Source organism: Berghia stephanieae, chromosome 2 (genome assembly GCF_034508935.2).
Source record: "Berghia stephanieae isolate SIO BIC M18660-M18661 chromosome 2, UCSD_Bste_1.3, whole genome shotgun sequence".
NCBI classification, from domain to species: domain Eukaryota; kingdom Metazoa; phylum Mollusca; class Gastropoda; order Nudibranchia; family Aeolidiidae; genus Berghia; species Berghia stephanieae.
Window position 1 is genome coordinate 117,405,812 of NC_088361.1, and position 15,000 is coordinate 117,420,811.

Genomic DNA, 15,000 nt, shown 5'->3' on the forward strand with positions numbered 1-15,000 from the left:
CAACCTTCTGTTCCATCCCCCCCCCCCCTCCTTCTCCCCCACCTTTTCTCTTTCTCTCCATATTTCTTTCTGTTCCCCCCCCCCCTCTCCATTTCTCGCTTACAACCATTTCCTTCTACCCATCCCTGGTTCATACCCTCTCTTATTCTCTTTAATCTCCTCTTTTAATCAATCATCTCATCACCATGTATCACCTCCCCTCTTTTCTCTTGCATCCCTTATGCGGATAAAAACAACATTTATTTTTTTTCATTTTGGCCAGAGTTTTTTTTTGTTTTTGTTTTTTTGTTTTGTTTTGAAGCCTTTGGTTTAAATATTTTTGATTTGTCAAGCGTCAATCCAGTTAAAAATTGCTGGCGAAAATGCTGCTTTATTAGTGTACTTCACTGTCCTTCTCTTCTTGCTTTCATCTTTATAACAATATCAGTTTGCTTCACTCAATCATTCAACCCTTTCTTGTTTTCTTTCTTTAATTCTGTGTGACAATAGTTCATGTCAACATTCCGCGAGAAGCTGGACGGGGACCAGAAGAATCTTCTGGATCAGCTCATCACCAAGCTGGAGGACAAATATCAGGTGAGATACAATTGCCAAATACAATACACGCTAACAGTCAAATCGATCTGCCCAGCTGTTTACAGGCATTCATCAAACTCTTTTAACACATTGATGCTTTGATTTACTCTCTAGCATTACTCAACACCAAGTAAACAATTAATCTCAAAGTCGGTATTCATAATGTGAAATGTACTTCATTAAAAAAAAACAAACAATGAATGAAAAGTCAACAAGAACTAACAAACGCATAATGTTAAAAAGACAATTTACCATAACTTTTTAGAGAAGGGTCTGGCATTCTTTGCCTTGATAAGGAATATCAAGGGTAATGGTTCTGCTATTCCATTTATGATTTCCTCCATTATGATATTTTTGGCTCTTTGTCCTGTATAGCAAAATGTCTCCCTGGAGGTGATGGCAGTGAAGACTGCCCTAGAGCAAGTGTATATAAGCAAGAGTCAGTTGGAGGTGTCTGCTGTGGAGGCCAAGCACGAAGAGTTGATGAAAGAAATGAAGGCCAGCATGGAGAAGGAGTACAAGGAGAGGCTGAACAAGATGACAGCAAACCAAAGCAAAGGTGAAGAAAAATTATTTGTACATTAAATCATTCACATCTATGATGTTATATGATGATGATGATGATGATGATGATGATGATGATGATGATGATGATGATGATGATGATTGTGACAACAAAAATGTTGAAGATGACGATGACAGTGATATTGATAGAGACGACGATAAAAATGACGATTATAATGATGATGCTTGTGGTGTTGGTGATGGTGGCTGTTATGATATAAATTATGGGTAATATTTTTTCTTTCACAAACAGCATTGAGTATATTTTGTTTCATACTTATCAAGATCATTGTACCTTAGCTTACTTTTAATCCTTTTAAAATTTTTTTATTGGTTTGTTTGTTCATCAGACAATGTGGACTCCTCTCTCACAGAAAGATATAACAAATTGATACAGGTAAGTCTCAACATGTCATCTCCTCTTCTTCCTTCTCCTTCTCCTTCTCTTCCTCCTCCATCTTCCTATACACCTCATCGTGAATCCATTAACTTATCCAATTTGTTTATTACTATCAAAGCTCATTTAATAAACAAGGTAAACAAACTTGTATTTGGGTACATTTATGATGTTAGATTGCCACAAAATTATTCATGAATTTAATATTAGTTGATAAATTGCCACAGAAGCAAAATATTAAAAATTCTGTTGTTCAAAAACTGTTGACGGTGGTCATGCACGAAAATTTTTTTCCAAAATGCTAATAAAGATGCTATTTATCGGTCACTATTAAGAATATTGCATTTTAAATTAAATTGAAGGACATTTTCATTTTCACTCATACAGAAAATTAGCCAGGCTCTAGATGACAAGATCGTAGCACATGTAGAAACGTCCAAGATGCCAGATACAGAATCATCAAGTGGAAACGACAGTTATGGTTCATTATCACAGGGTGAGCACGATTAGATAATTCATATTTTAACCAGGGACAATGGGGACTATTCTCGATTTGGAAAGAGCTCAACACGAGTGACCTTCATCCTGTCCAAAGAATAGCAATCTATTTACACCATCCCTTTAATGCCGGCTACATTTACAACTGAATTACTGTCTTTCCATCTCTTAATTACAAAATAAAGAAATAAATAAAAAAATAACATTTTAGCTGGTCAAATACATAATATGATAATGATAGATCACATGAAGTGCCTTTAAAAAGTGGCTGTAAAATGCATTAATCATGAATAAGTCCTAGATTATATACAGGGATTGAAGGCCACTAATTCTGTCGCCCTCATTTGTCCCTTGTAATAATAATTTACAGATCCATTGTAACCATTGCTTTCATCTTACTTTTGAATTATCGAAATGAAAAATGTTTTAGTATATTTTCTTGATTATCACTTTGGAATTTTGCTTTCAGTCTATATAAAATAAAAAAATTATAAAGAATCTGTCTAGCCAGGATAATCTCCTGTTGTCCTAAATTAATTTTCTTACCAATCTTTTCACATTCTCTTTTAGTTTAAAAAAACCCCAACAATTCTTGAGTATCATTATTTGATTCAGACTTTTTCTACTGATTCAAATACAATCAAAGAGATTATAAATTGATTTTCTCTCAAAACTTATTGTTAGAAGTAGTGAATACATTTTTCTCTCCTCATGCATTGCTGTTTTTATCTTTCCAGAAATACGCAACCTTTTACTGAATCAACAGGAAGAAATTTCCTCTTTGCGAAGTCAGTTATTGGGTGATTATGAGTCCGTGCTACAGTCAAGGACTCAGAGTGTTGTGGAGCAGACACAAGAAATGGCCGACTTAGAGGAACAACTGAAGGCACTGCAGATACAGTACAGTGAACAGGTAGCCTCTTTTCAAGAGATGCTGGCAGCCAGAGATGGTGTGTATTGACAACCTTTGTTTTCATTGTTGATACTTTTTAGCTTGTGTCATATGTTTTATATGAATAATTGTGGAACAATTCGGTTTCTATAGCATTACTTCATGGTATTTTGATAATGAAATGTAACTAATAAAGAAAGAAAGATTAATTTTTTATTTGAAGAAAAACTAATTGTGATATTCTTTAAGCAGTGAAAAATAGCAAAAATTGTTTTATATGCTGTTCTTCTTTGACATAGAAGACGGTTTTTTACACATAATTTTGAAAGGATTTTTATTATGAGATCCAAAATCATGGAAGATTATTGAAATGATCAAGGATCTCTTTATTCCCTTTTTTTCTTCTTTTTTTTTTCAGCTGAGCAAAATAAGTTATCCGATGAAGAAAGGAAGAAATATGAAGAGCAACAAACAGAACTTAAAAACCACTATGAAAAGAGAGTTCAAGAAATGGAGGCTTCATTTGAAAGGGAAATAAACTGTATCAAGGAAAAGTATGAGGATCAAATCTCAGGTCTGGTGCATGCCAGGTTAGGCTTGGACAATGGCTTATTGGATGCAGAGAGAAAAGAAGTCAGCAACCAACCAGCTGCATCAGATACTGATAGCGATAATTCAGACACACCTCGGTCTAGTGCCACTGACACAGCTGTGCGGATTAAAGAATTGGAGCAAGAACTGAAAGAACGTGATTCCCAGATACAGGAGCTAAAGACCTGCCTTGATTGTAATGATGATGGATTTAAAAAACGAGTGATGGAACTAGAAGGAGAACTACAAGAAGCAAAGGCTGCATGTAACCAGCTGGAAGAGCTCGTTGAAGAAAATAGAAATGTTATAGAAACTTTAGAACAAGAGAAAAAGGAAAGCGAAAAACTTTACAGAGATTTGCTTGAAAAAGAGTCTCCTAGGTCTAAAAGTTCTGCAACACGTGGTTCCATGAGTTGTGAAAGCGTTGATGATTCATTCTCATCAGCAAGAGAAGAGATTCAAGATACACCACGAAGCTTAGATAGCACAGACACGCCTCGCGAACCTAACTCAGCATCTAATAATAATGTAAAGGTAGACAGAAATCAGGTATTAAACAATGAAGAAGATGAGCATGACAGTACAATCCCTTTTGCAAATGATTCTGTGGAGTCTGAATTTACACCTGACAATAGCAATGCCAATAACAACAATAACAACAACAACAATGATAGCAGTAACAGTTTACAAACAAGTAGTAGTTTGGAAGATCAGCTATCTAGTTTGAAAGACCAGGTGGAGAATTTGAATCAGCAGCTGGAAGAAGTTAAAGCTTCAGAAAGAAAGCTTCAAAGTCGTATTGAGGAAAGTCAACATGAACACTTGGAAATGTTGGAGGTAATTTTATTGTCTTTACTAGATATATGTAACAGTAATAAAATTATTGTTGAGATTTAAGCAGAAGTGGAAAAATTGAATGTAACATTAGGAGTTCAATTTAAGATGTGTAAAACAAAATACTTAATTACCAGATCTGCCAACCCTCCCTTTTTGATTGGGAAATTCCTGCTCTGGTTGCCCTGTTCCCTAACTCCAGATTACAGATAGATTTTCCCGATAAGGGCTTCACATTTTTATTATTTTAAAAAAGGAATGAAAATAAAAGTGAATGACAACAATTGGGAAATATGGTAATAGAGTTTAATCACCATGGTTATGATTGATATTATAATATGGTAATATGGTGCCTCATTTTCAAGTATCCATTTGACTTAGATCTGGTAATAGTAACAGGATGACATCATCTTATAAGAAAAGCATATTTTAAGTGAAAATCCACCCCCCCCCCCCCCCCCCCCCCCAAAAAAAAAAAAAAAATCCCCCAAAACAACGAAAAAAAGATACAAAAAAAACCCAAACAAACAAACAAACAAAAAAAAAACAAAACATACTCTACAAAATAGTAATGTAACTATAAGGTATTATTTTCTTTCATTTGACCATTAAATTTGTTATTAGTTGTCAGTAGAGCAGGCTCAAGTTTGAATAATCTAAACTTCCCGATTTGACATTTTGCAAAATTGGTAGGTCCGCAGTACAGTTCCTAATCGCAAAATGATTAATTTTATAAAATCGTTAAATGATGATGTGTTATTTGATTTCAATATAAGAATGAACTTTTTTTTTAAGAACCTTATATTATGAGCAGCTATTTTGTATGACCACTCAGTTTAGAAAAATATGTATTATTTTCAATTTTCAGAACTTGAGACAGGAACTAGAACATGAGAGGCAAGTGGAAGTAGAAACTTTGCAGTCTGAATTCAAAGTCCAAATGGATGTGGAGCTGAAAAGACAAGCAGCAGAGTTAACACAGAAACAAGAATCCTCACAGGCACCATCATCATCATCATCTCTTCCACTGCAACAACAAACCCAGACTCAGCATTCAGATGTGAATATCAGTGACAAACTCTTTTCCACTCTTGAGACAGCTAATGATGACATCATGGAAGCGTCTTCTAATAACATGTTCCTTCAGACAGCAAACTTTGAACTTCAGACTGTTGTAATGGCATCTTCAGATCCCAAAGAGGATGATGCAATTGATGAAAACCTGAGTGATGACTCTAAAGTGACATCTACTTTGAGTCCAATTTGTAGTCCTACCCTGTCTTCTGCTCCAGTGACCCAAGCTTTGCCTCTTACTGATATGGAAAAAGAGGTGCAAGCAATGAGGGAAGAATATGATTCTAAAGTTATTCAATTGACATCTGAGATTGAGCGATTGAATGAGGAGAGAAAATCATTAGCTACTGCTCATCAGCAACAAGTTGAAGGCTTAGAACGTCAGTTGAATGAAACAGAAGCAAGATATGATCGTTTGATGGAAGGTAAGTGACTCACATACTTCAGGCTTTGAAAATTTAGTAATAGAAATATTTTGTCTTTGAAGATATCTTGTTTAAGTCATTATATTCTGATTGAGCTCATCTATATTTTTTCTTCAGTTCTATTAACAATCAAATTTTAATTTTAAAAAGCACCAATTTTTTTCTTTTCTTTTTTCTTTTTTTGTTTTTCGTGGTTAACAAAGAAGATTTAGTGATTTTTATATTGTTCCTAATCCTTTGCTTGTTTGTCCATATGTTAAAAAAAAAAGAAACAAAAAGAAAGAAAAACATATCTATTTTAGGTCATGAAGCAATCCATTGAGTAATATGTCTAAAATAGTGAAGTTCATATCTCCCTCATGATATTGTTGCAGGAGTCCAAAGTGGGGATCATCCCGAGTTGAATGATCTAATGAAAGACAAATATGACCAGGAGTTAGATTTGGCCAAGTCTCTGATCCAGAAGGACTTTGATGAAATGTTGAAGGAGGAAAAGGTTAGTCACTATAAAAATACCCCTTTTCATGAATTGCCATTTGAAATAAATGCTGTGACTAACTCACTGTTGAATTGAGGAGGTACTCAAATTAAACCTTTTCAGCGTTATAGTATTTTATTATCTTTTAAACTGATTTTATTGGAGTTGAGTCCAAAATGTTTTTTGCTATGTATTTTGTTCTTTATTTCATTTTAAAAATAATTATCATGCGTTTCATAGCCTCTGGCAGCCTTGTATTTTATAGATCAATCATAGGGTATCATTGAAATAAAAAGTTTAAAGAAAAAAACGCCAATAAATTATATTACAGCCATCTAGGCCCTTATTCAATTTTCGCTTCTTTCTCTGAGTAGAAAAAGTTTATGGAGCATCATCGCAAGCTCATGGGAGATTTTATGGAAGACAAGAATCAAGAAGATGAAAAGACAGAGAAGAGACATGAAGAGGAACTCAAAGATTTGAAGCTTAGCCTTGAATCACATTTTGAGACAAGAATTCGTGACTATGAAGTGAGTTTATGGCACTTTATCTATTTGAAATATTAGCAACTGTGTACAGATATTGTGTGTATATGTGTTTTTTTTATGTGTCACATTTTCCTTGCTTTATGATTCAAGAGAGCAGCTAACAGCATGCTTTTAATTTCACCAATAGAAATGTTTATTTAAATTTAATAATTCTTTGATAAGAAAAAAAATGCAACCCAATGTAATTGTTCATGAAGTCATTTTTCACCTTCCTTATTTCACCTGTCATTTTGAAAAATTAATTATTTATTTTTTCTTATTTCGATGGACACTTGTTGAACTAAACAGAATGAGCAGATCTTTGGAAGTTTTTGTTTAATGCAGTTGGCGTATTTCCATTTGTTCTTCTTTTGTGATCTTTGTAGTACACTTGATTAATGAAAAATTAAAACAAAACTAGCTTTCTTTAAAAGATTAAATATATGCTCAATTTTGTATAAATGTACAAGTAACATTTATATGCCTTTCATTTGCATCTATAGTCATCTCAACAAGTGCACATCCTTTGTAACTGATTTTGGTATTTTATGTATTCACAACCACGATCACTTTTGGTCATTTTTGTACCCTATTTGTCACCCTATTTTGATTAAATAGCAAGAAATTGAGAGATTGAGTAGAGATTTGGACTTGTTACGAGAAGCTACTCCTCGAGGAAGTGATGAGGGAACCCTTGACAGCACTTTACCGGAAATTGAAGAAATAACTCTTCCTACACAGGTCTGGATTTTTGCTTAACAAGAAATGAAGTCAGTAGAAATGTGCCAGAGTGGTGGATGGCGTTGATTGTAGAGCATCCCTTTCATGGCTCTGCAATGGTGCCGTAACAGTTATGTTGCGGGTACAAATCCTCATCGCCGCAAAGTTTTTTTTATTCTCTATTGTTTTCTGGCACTTTTCTACTCACTTCATTTCTTGTTATCATTAATATAAGTGCCTTCTCCACTTATTTTTCTGATTTTTGCTGAAAACTGTTTCATGGTTTCCTTGCATATAATTTGATATTTTGTCATATTGGTGCTGAGAGAGTAGAATAAAATGAAGAAGGGCTTTAAGAAAATTTCTTTCCCATAAGTATGGGTATTCATTTGCTCTGACAAAATATAACAATCCAGCATAATCTCTCTTGCCTTTAAAAATTGATGAAAATATAATTAAGGAAAACATTTAGCATACAAGTCAAGAAAGTCCTGGCCGATCTATGCAAACAATTTGGTATTTGGTATGCTGGAAATATTGTTTACATAACACAGAAGTGCAATTTAATATAATTGTAAGATATAATTTTATTTTATAAATATATTATAGTTTTATTTTTATTTATTTTTAAAAATTTGAACCCTGTATGACAGAGAACGGTTTTTCCCCCCTCAAGATAATTGCTTTAACGTGATTTATTCATTTAATCATCACATATATGTCCTTTTAATATTTTTAAACAACCAAAGATTTATTTAAAAGGACAATATTCCAACTTTGACTTTGTTTAATTTCTTTTTGTAATCAATTTTTAAATTACTTTTACTATTTATTGTAATTATATTTTCATTTCTTTTCTGCTAGCATCAAGAGTTGAATTCTGAGTCCCCGGGCAGTGAAATCAGTACAGAATCGTTCACACCACTCAAGAGTCCTGGCATCTCCTATGAAGAGAGCGAGGAAGAGGGAACTGAAGCTGAAAAGATCTCTACCCTCCAAGTTAGAGACTTTTCTGATGCTGTAGAAGCACCCTCTCCTTCACCGAGTTCGTTGAAGGAAAAGGAACAATTGGAATTGAAAGTTGAACAGGTAAATTATTGGTTGATAGTCAAACAGTTCTTGTAAATGTCGTGTAATACTTGACAATTATCTGAATATGATTTTCTCGAGTTGTCTTAACACTGCTCTGCCTCTTTATGTTCAAATCCATTCAACAAGACAGTATGTTGTATTTAGCTGTAGACATCGCCCTGGCCAGAGTCCTTAGCTGAGGGGAAAACAATCTTAATGTTTAATATTAGTTATGGGAGATGATATTTTTTCCCCTTGTAAATCATCTCTTTGTTGCGTACTATCATAGTTTTTGTTTTGAATATATTTTGTAGACAGTTCATTGAATACGTCTTATCATGTGTCATGAGAGTTTTAGGTGACCTTAGAGCCTATGTATGGATTAAGCAGTGAAAAGTGATTATTATTATTATTATTATTATTATTATTATTATTATTATTATTATTATTATTATTATTATTATTATTATTAATACATCATCTCAAACTAAGTCCCTACACTGATCGTTTGCTCTTGGAATCTACTCCTTTTCTTATTTGAATCAGTCCCATCTGTTTAATTTTTTTTTTTTTTTGATTGCTATTATTTGTCAATCTATGATTTTTTGATAAACCCATTTTTCACCTTCATACTGGTGCTGAAATGACCTAAAAGCGTCACAAGTGCTGTAAAATCCTTAAAAACAAACAAACAAACAAACAAACAAACAGCTGCCGCTGCTTATTTGCGTCTCTAAAAGATTCTAAGTTCAGATTACACTTGGTTTGGATAAGCTTCCACCCTTTCTAATTTTTATTAGCTTGGTAATTTGAATTTTGTTTGAAGACAAAATGTCAACCATCTTCTTTAAATGAAAAAGACAAGTTTTGTTTGCTTTTTTGATTCAGCATGCTGTATAATACCATTGTTTTCAATATGTCAATAATAGTTATGTAAAGATTGTGTAAGATGTGACAGATAAATCAAAATACATGGTGATATGCTATTAAATGTAGTGGATGAAATTGAAGGCTATAGTTCGCTCTTAACTTGATATATTTATGCACACAACTATACATTTATACCTTCCTTTGTTCTATTTAGTTGACAGCTCAAGTGGAACGTCTGACCCAACAGTTAGTGGAAAGACAGGATTCATCTCCTGGGTCTCCCTTGCATTCTCCCCACAATACAACCCTAAAGGCAGAAGATCCAGCTCTTATCTCTATGCTGCAGTCAGACTTGGACAGAATCGAGACTGAAAGGTGAGGAGTTCATAATTGAATAAAAGTATGTAATTTTTCAAAAATGGACATTGAAAAAAAAAATTTGATCAAACTATATGCTGAGTTGACATGACAATGAGAAAAATGTTGCATTGATTCTTGGACTTTCAATTCTAAGCAGGTGAAAGATAAAAAGAATGAAAAAATTAAAAAAAAAAAAGTTCTGGGATTTGTCTTAGTGCTTTCAACGATGGAACTCTATACTCTTTCTCCAAACTAACTGTAAACTGTAAAGTGAAATCCAGTCACTACAACTCTTTAGAATTTAAAAAACTCATCTTTTTACTCTTGAATCACCCAGAGAAAGTATCCAAAACACCAACGATCGCCTTCTAGGTTTTCTATCGGACACAGTCAAAACCTATGTAACTGTGGAGGATAACATCAATCGCAAGCTGAAGCAGGTTGTATCGGGTAGCACACCTCGTTGTCAAAGTCAGCAGAGTCATCCAAGTCCAAGTGGCGACTCAGGTGATGGCTCCAGCTCTAGAGCTGCCAGTGTTGAACTAGGAGTGAGGCACGGACCAAATGGTGACTCACAGTCTAGTCGTCAGGGATCACCTGCAGACTTTTTGAAAGGAGGTACCATTTAAAAATTCACCTTCTGATGTTATGATGCTACAAAATGCTTTTGTGTCTGCTCTGATTGTAATCTCACAGAATTTTTACTAGATACTTAATTTTTAAAAAATAATCAAGATTCCCTATACTTCTTGAGCCAGATAAGAAAAACTAAATATTTAGAGTTATGTTGAGTATAAAACTATATCACCTAGCTTGAAAATAAGATGAATGAAAAATATTATGAAATCATAATCATTCTGGCAAAGCCGTCAACATAATAGTTATCGAAATAAAGCACGGTTTTGATTTTCCTGATTTTACTTATTGAAATTATTTTCTTCCTTTACTATACAGATTGATTAAATTACCTTGTAGTTATAAGTCAAGTCTTTGATAAACTCTAAGAAGAGTTTGGGTATCTACATTGTTGTAAATTATTTCATGCCTTTCCCAGCATCTCCTGATGTGGACACTAGCCATGACTCTCATGCCCTTGACAACACTAGTATTTTGTCCAATGCCACGGATGAAGGGCTGGAGATTTCATTGAGGCTAGCTGAGAGTATCTTTGTGGGACCTGATTTGGATGCTGAAGGGGAAGAGATCTTGTCAGGTTTGCATATCATTATTAGTAATTATTGACATTCCATTAAAAATTATGATTGTTAACGATTTTTACTTGAAAGCAGCGATATAACTTCTCGTTTGTGTCATGAAGAAGGCATTTGGTATAAATAATTTATGACTCAAAATTAGTAAAAACTTTGTCACCCCCACCGTTCTCTGTCCTACTACCTCAAAAATAGATGGTGATTGATACAGTTTTTAAAATCAAAATATTTGAAAAGTACTTGCAATGAGATGTTTTGTCTCTTTTTAGAAATGCAGTTAATCTTCTAAATGATAATTAACTTTTCCCAGATGGTTATTCAGGCTCTTATTGAAAATTTGAAGAACTTCTATAGGCACAAAGATTATTGCACCATGTTTTTTTTATTATTAGATGCAAGAGGACGGCTGACTTCTGCTGTTGATCGGTTGCTTGAGCTGATGGAACAGTCAATGACTCAGCTCCATGAAGCCAAGAGCACACAGGAAGACTTGCTTAGTACTCTTGCCACAAGGGCCAGGGATGTTGAGGCTTCACAGTCTAGAGGATCTGAGCTTAACAGTCAGTTGGCTGCTGAAATTGAGGCCAAGGAATATTTGGGGCTAGAACTCCATAAAGCAGAAGGTAGTAAAACGTTTTTACTCAAAAATAAAATGTTAAATTTTAAAAATCTATTGCTAGTTTATCAAGTTTTGATAATTTTTATCCCTTATTAATAATGATTGATAAGTCAAAGAGGATACTCACAGGCAGACCAAAACAAAGATCAGATTTCTCAAATCCTGTTTTGCTATATGGTACTGAAACATGGAAGCTGGCAAAGAGCATCTGTAAAAAGCTTGACATATTCCAAAACAAGTGCTGGCCAAAAACTACATTTCAAACAGCAACTTGATGAAGAGAACAAAGCTAGAGCATGTATCTCTTCCTGTGAAGAGAAGAATATAGAGGTGGACTGGCCATGTCCTCCATATTGCTATATACCAAAGGTCGCCCTGAAATGGACCCACAGGGAACAAGGAGGTGGGCAACCCTTGGATTTGTGGAGAAGGACCTCGGAGCATGACACAAAGGCCCAGAGGTTTATGTGAGGACAGATATCAAAGCTGGCAGCAGATCGTGATGGTTGGAGATCTACTATATCGGCCTTATGTTCAGCTGAAGCACGAAGAGGATAAGTAAGTAAAATAAGTAATGATGATAGATAATCTCATTAGTCTTGTTTTAAGGTTTTGACTCATTTCATTCTGTTTATTGTTGAAAACAACTTTATGAGACCAGTTTTTTTTTTCTCTTCTCCCAAATGAAAAGGATTGATTGCTGGCTTTGTTGCTGATCGTGACGCAAACTCAAAACAGGTCCAGACTCTGGAAGAGCAGCGAGAGGCTCTCATTGTGGAGTTAGACTTGACGCGATCACGACTGGAAGATTTCCAGAGATCACAATCTGAAATTGATGCTGTCCGTGAAGAACTCTCACACCAACAAACTCTTCTTAGGGAGAATGTCGGCCAGGAGACGCAAGGTTTTTTACCAAATTTTTCCTCTTTATCTGTTTGCTCTTCATCAGATATGCCACATGACCCATTATCATCCTCATCAACAGCTTCACCAATATCATCTTCATCATCATTACCCTCTCAATCGTCATTTAACAGACCTGCACGTCATCGTCGTAATCAGTCTCAATTCTATTTTGTAATGGTTCCTCTCAGTGCTTTAGGGGTTTACTTTTTGAGACGTTGGTGGCTGAGATCAAGTTAAAGTTTTCAATTTTATAATTTTGCTTTAAAAAACCATGAGCCGTAAAAAGTCCAATGAATATTTGAATGGATTAGATATTTTATCTTTGAATTCAAGAGGACCATATCAACAAGAACAATAACAGAAATATGAGTAAAGTAAAAAGTAGTATTTCATGTAAAAGGGCTTAAGTTTTTTTTGTTGATTTTTAAAAAACTTTTAGCTAAGCAGCTCAATAGATGATAAAAGTACCAAACGTTATTTCACACATAAGTGAAGATAAGTAGGATTATTGAAATAAGCCCCTTTTTCACCTGTGCTCAATTTAATTTTCGCTTTTTCTTTGTATTATGATGTTGCATTGATTGTTGTGATCTTCCTTTCATTCTACTTCAGCATATTTCCTATTACTTTATATGTTTAATGTTATCAATGCATGATGATTATAATATTTTAAGTTATGCCATATAATTAAATAGGAATTTTGAATCTGAAATAGTGAGGCTTGGAAATTATTTTTTTTGGTGTGAAATACTAAATCCCTTGTTAACTTAATAGTTAATTTGTAACACATCACATATACATTATATAATTATAACACCTTCATATGGATTTTCAAAAAGTTATTTCAAACTTATACAAGGATTGTTATTACTGCAGGCTGTTTTATGAAAATCTCACAAAAAATTTTATTCTGTATGTTGAAGCCACATGAATCAAAGAAATATATTGGACCAGATCATTTTCCAAAAAAGAGCATTGTTATGAATTAAAAAAAAAAAAATATATATGTTTTAATTATTTGAATGTAAATGATTTAAAACACCTTATTTAAATGTAATCTAGATTCGCAAATATTTAGAAATTATTTCATGTAACTTTTCTTGTTCGAGAATTATAAGAATCTTGAGATATAAATACCTGACTCAGCAATCATTTTTTTTAACAAGATGACTCACTGGTGGAAGATTTTCAACCCTTTTAAGTTTGGGGGAGGAGTGGGAGTGATGAAATACAGATTTATCATTTTAAAAAGCAACTGGTTTTACTGTTAATAAATTTTGAAAAAAATAGTACTGTGTTGAATTTTTGATTTCATTTGCCGTAATGTTTTTATTTTTACTTTTTTTTTATATTCAGAATGAAAATAATTTTTCTAATGATGGTTTCACCCAACACTGGTTACTTTGTTTTTGAATAGCTGTCTTACTGGCATGATCTCAAAGTGATGTAATTTGTTTAAATTGTTGAGAAATGAGACAAATATGGTACTCAAGCTAGATGGGATATTTTTTTAGATAACGTTGTTCAAAATTTGATAGCCTCTTTGATATTTTGGCAAATGAAATCGTCTTTTTAAACATTAGTAATTAGTATTTCAATAGATAGTCTTCAGTTTTTGCATGTTCGTAACTAGTTATCAGTAGAGGGGCTACAAAAAATAATTTTATAGTTGTATTCCGAGAATATCATCAGTCTCATTCATCAACTGATTTATCACTTGATTCGACTTATAAATGGGTGCCTGATCATTCATTTATTAAGTATACACGATTATTGAATTAATTAAGTGGTCTCTACAAGGCAGTAATTGTAATTTTGAAGTGGATTACCAAGGGCATGGAATTTTATCTAGCTGGTTTTAATCGGTCGTGACTTACATGTTATTATTTAATGAAAACATGGCGTGTGTTATTTATGACATTAGATGATGTTCCATGTTTTGATATTTGTCATGCTGAACGGTGTGGTTTGGATGAGAAATTAAGTCTAAGAAGAGGTAAGAAATATTATCATTCCTCTAATTACATAAATCAACTTGATAAGCATTTCTAGATTAAAGAAAGATACAAACTGATAAAAAGATGCCATAGAAGAATAATAGTTCACAGTGAATCATTCAGCAGAATTTTTAAAATTTTTTTTTTATTATTGTAATAAAAGTTGTTTGTATTTAAAATTATGTTTAACCTAAAAAAGTAAGATATTTGTAAAATCCCTCTGAAATAATTAGAAGGGTTAATAATATCTAAAGAAATAAAAATTGAAATATTTACAAATAGTTATAAGAAAATAAAACTCTTGCTATTCACTATTATTACTCTTTACCATGTAGAATCCATGATTCAAGATACAAGAGATAGCAAAAATACAAAAGGTATCTTTTATAA

The 15,000-nt window shown here is 33.4% G+C and overlaps 1 protein-coding gene across 32 annotated transcripts in view; it reads left to right on the top strand.

Annotated features, from left to right (window-relative positions):
- LOC144966370 (uncharacterized) overlaps positions 1-15,000 on the top strand; it is a 141,447-nt gene that overhangs the window by 70,918 nt on the left and 55,529 nt on the right. For all 32 annotated transcript variants that reach the window (XM_078902716.1, XM_078902717.1, XM_078902738.1 and 29 more), the window contains exons 10-25: positions 490-576; positions 952-1,135; positions 1,491-1,537; positions 1,925-2,033; positions 2,773-2,985; positions 3,346-4,355; positions 5,221-5,851; positions 6,226-6,347; positions 6,704-6,859; positions 7,475-7,597; positions 8,441-8,665; positions 9,732-9,892; positions 10,215-10,495; positions 10,932-11,090; positions 11,481-11,711; positions 12,399-12,611. In XM_078902716.1, coding sequence (XP_078758842.1) covers positions 490-576; positions 952-1,135; positions 1,491-1,537; positions 1,925-2,033; positions 2,773-2,985; positions 3,346-4,355; positions 5,221-5,851; positions 6,226-6,347; positions 6,704-6,859; positions 7,475-7,597; positions 8,441-8,665; positions 9,732-9,892; positions 10,215-10,495; positions 10,932-11,090; positions 11,481-11,711; positions 12,399-12,611 — 3,952 coding nt within the window. The remainder of the gene's footprint in view (positions 1-489; positions 577-951; positions 1,136-1,490; positions 1,538-1,924; positions 2,034-2,772; positions 2,986-3,345; positions 4,356-5,220; positions 5,852-6,225; positions 6,348-6,703; positions 6,860-7,474; positions 7,598-8,440; positions 8,666-9,731; positions 9,893-10,214; positions 10,496-10,931; positions 11,091-11,480; positions 11,712-12,398; positions 12,612-15,000) is intronic.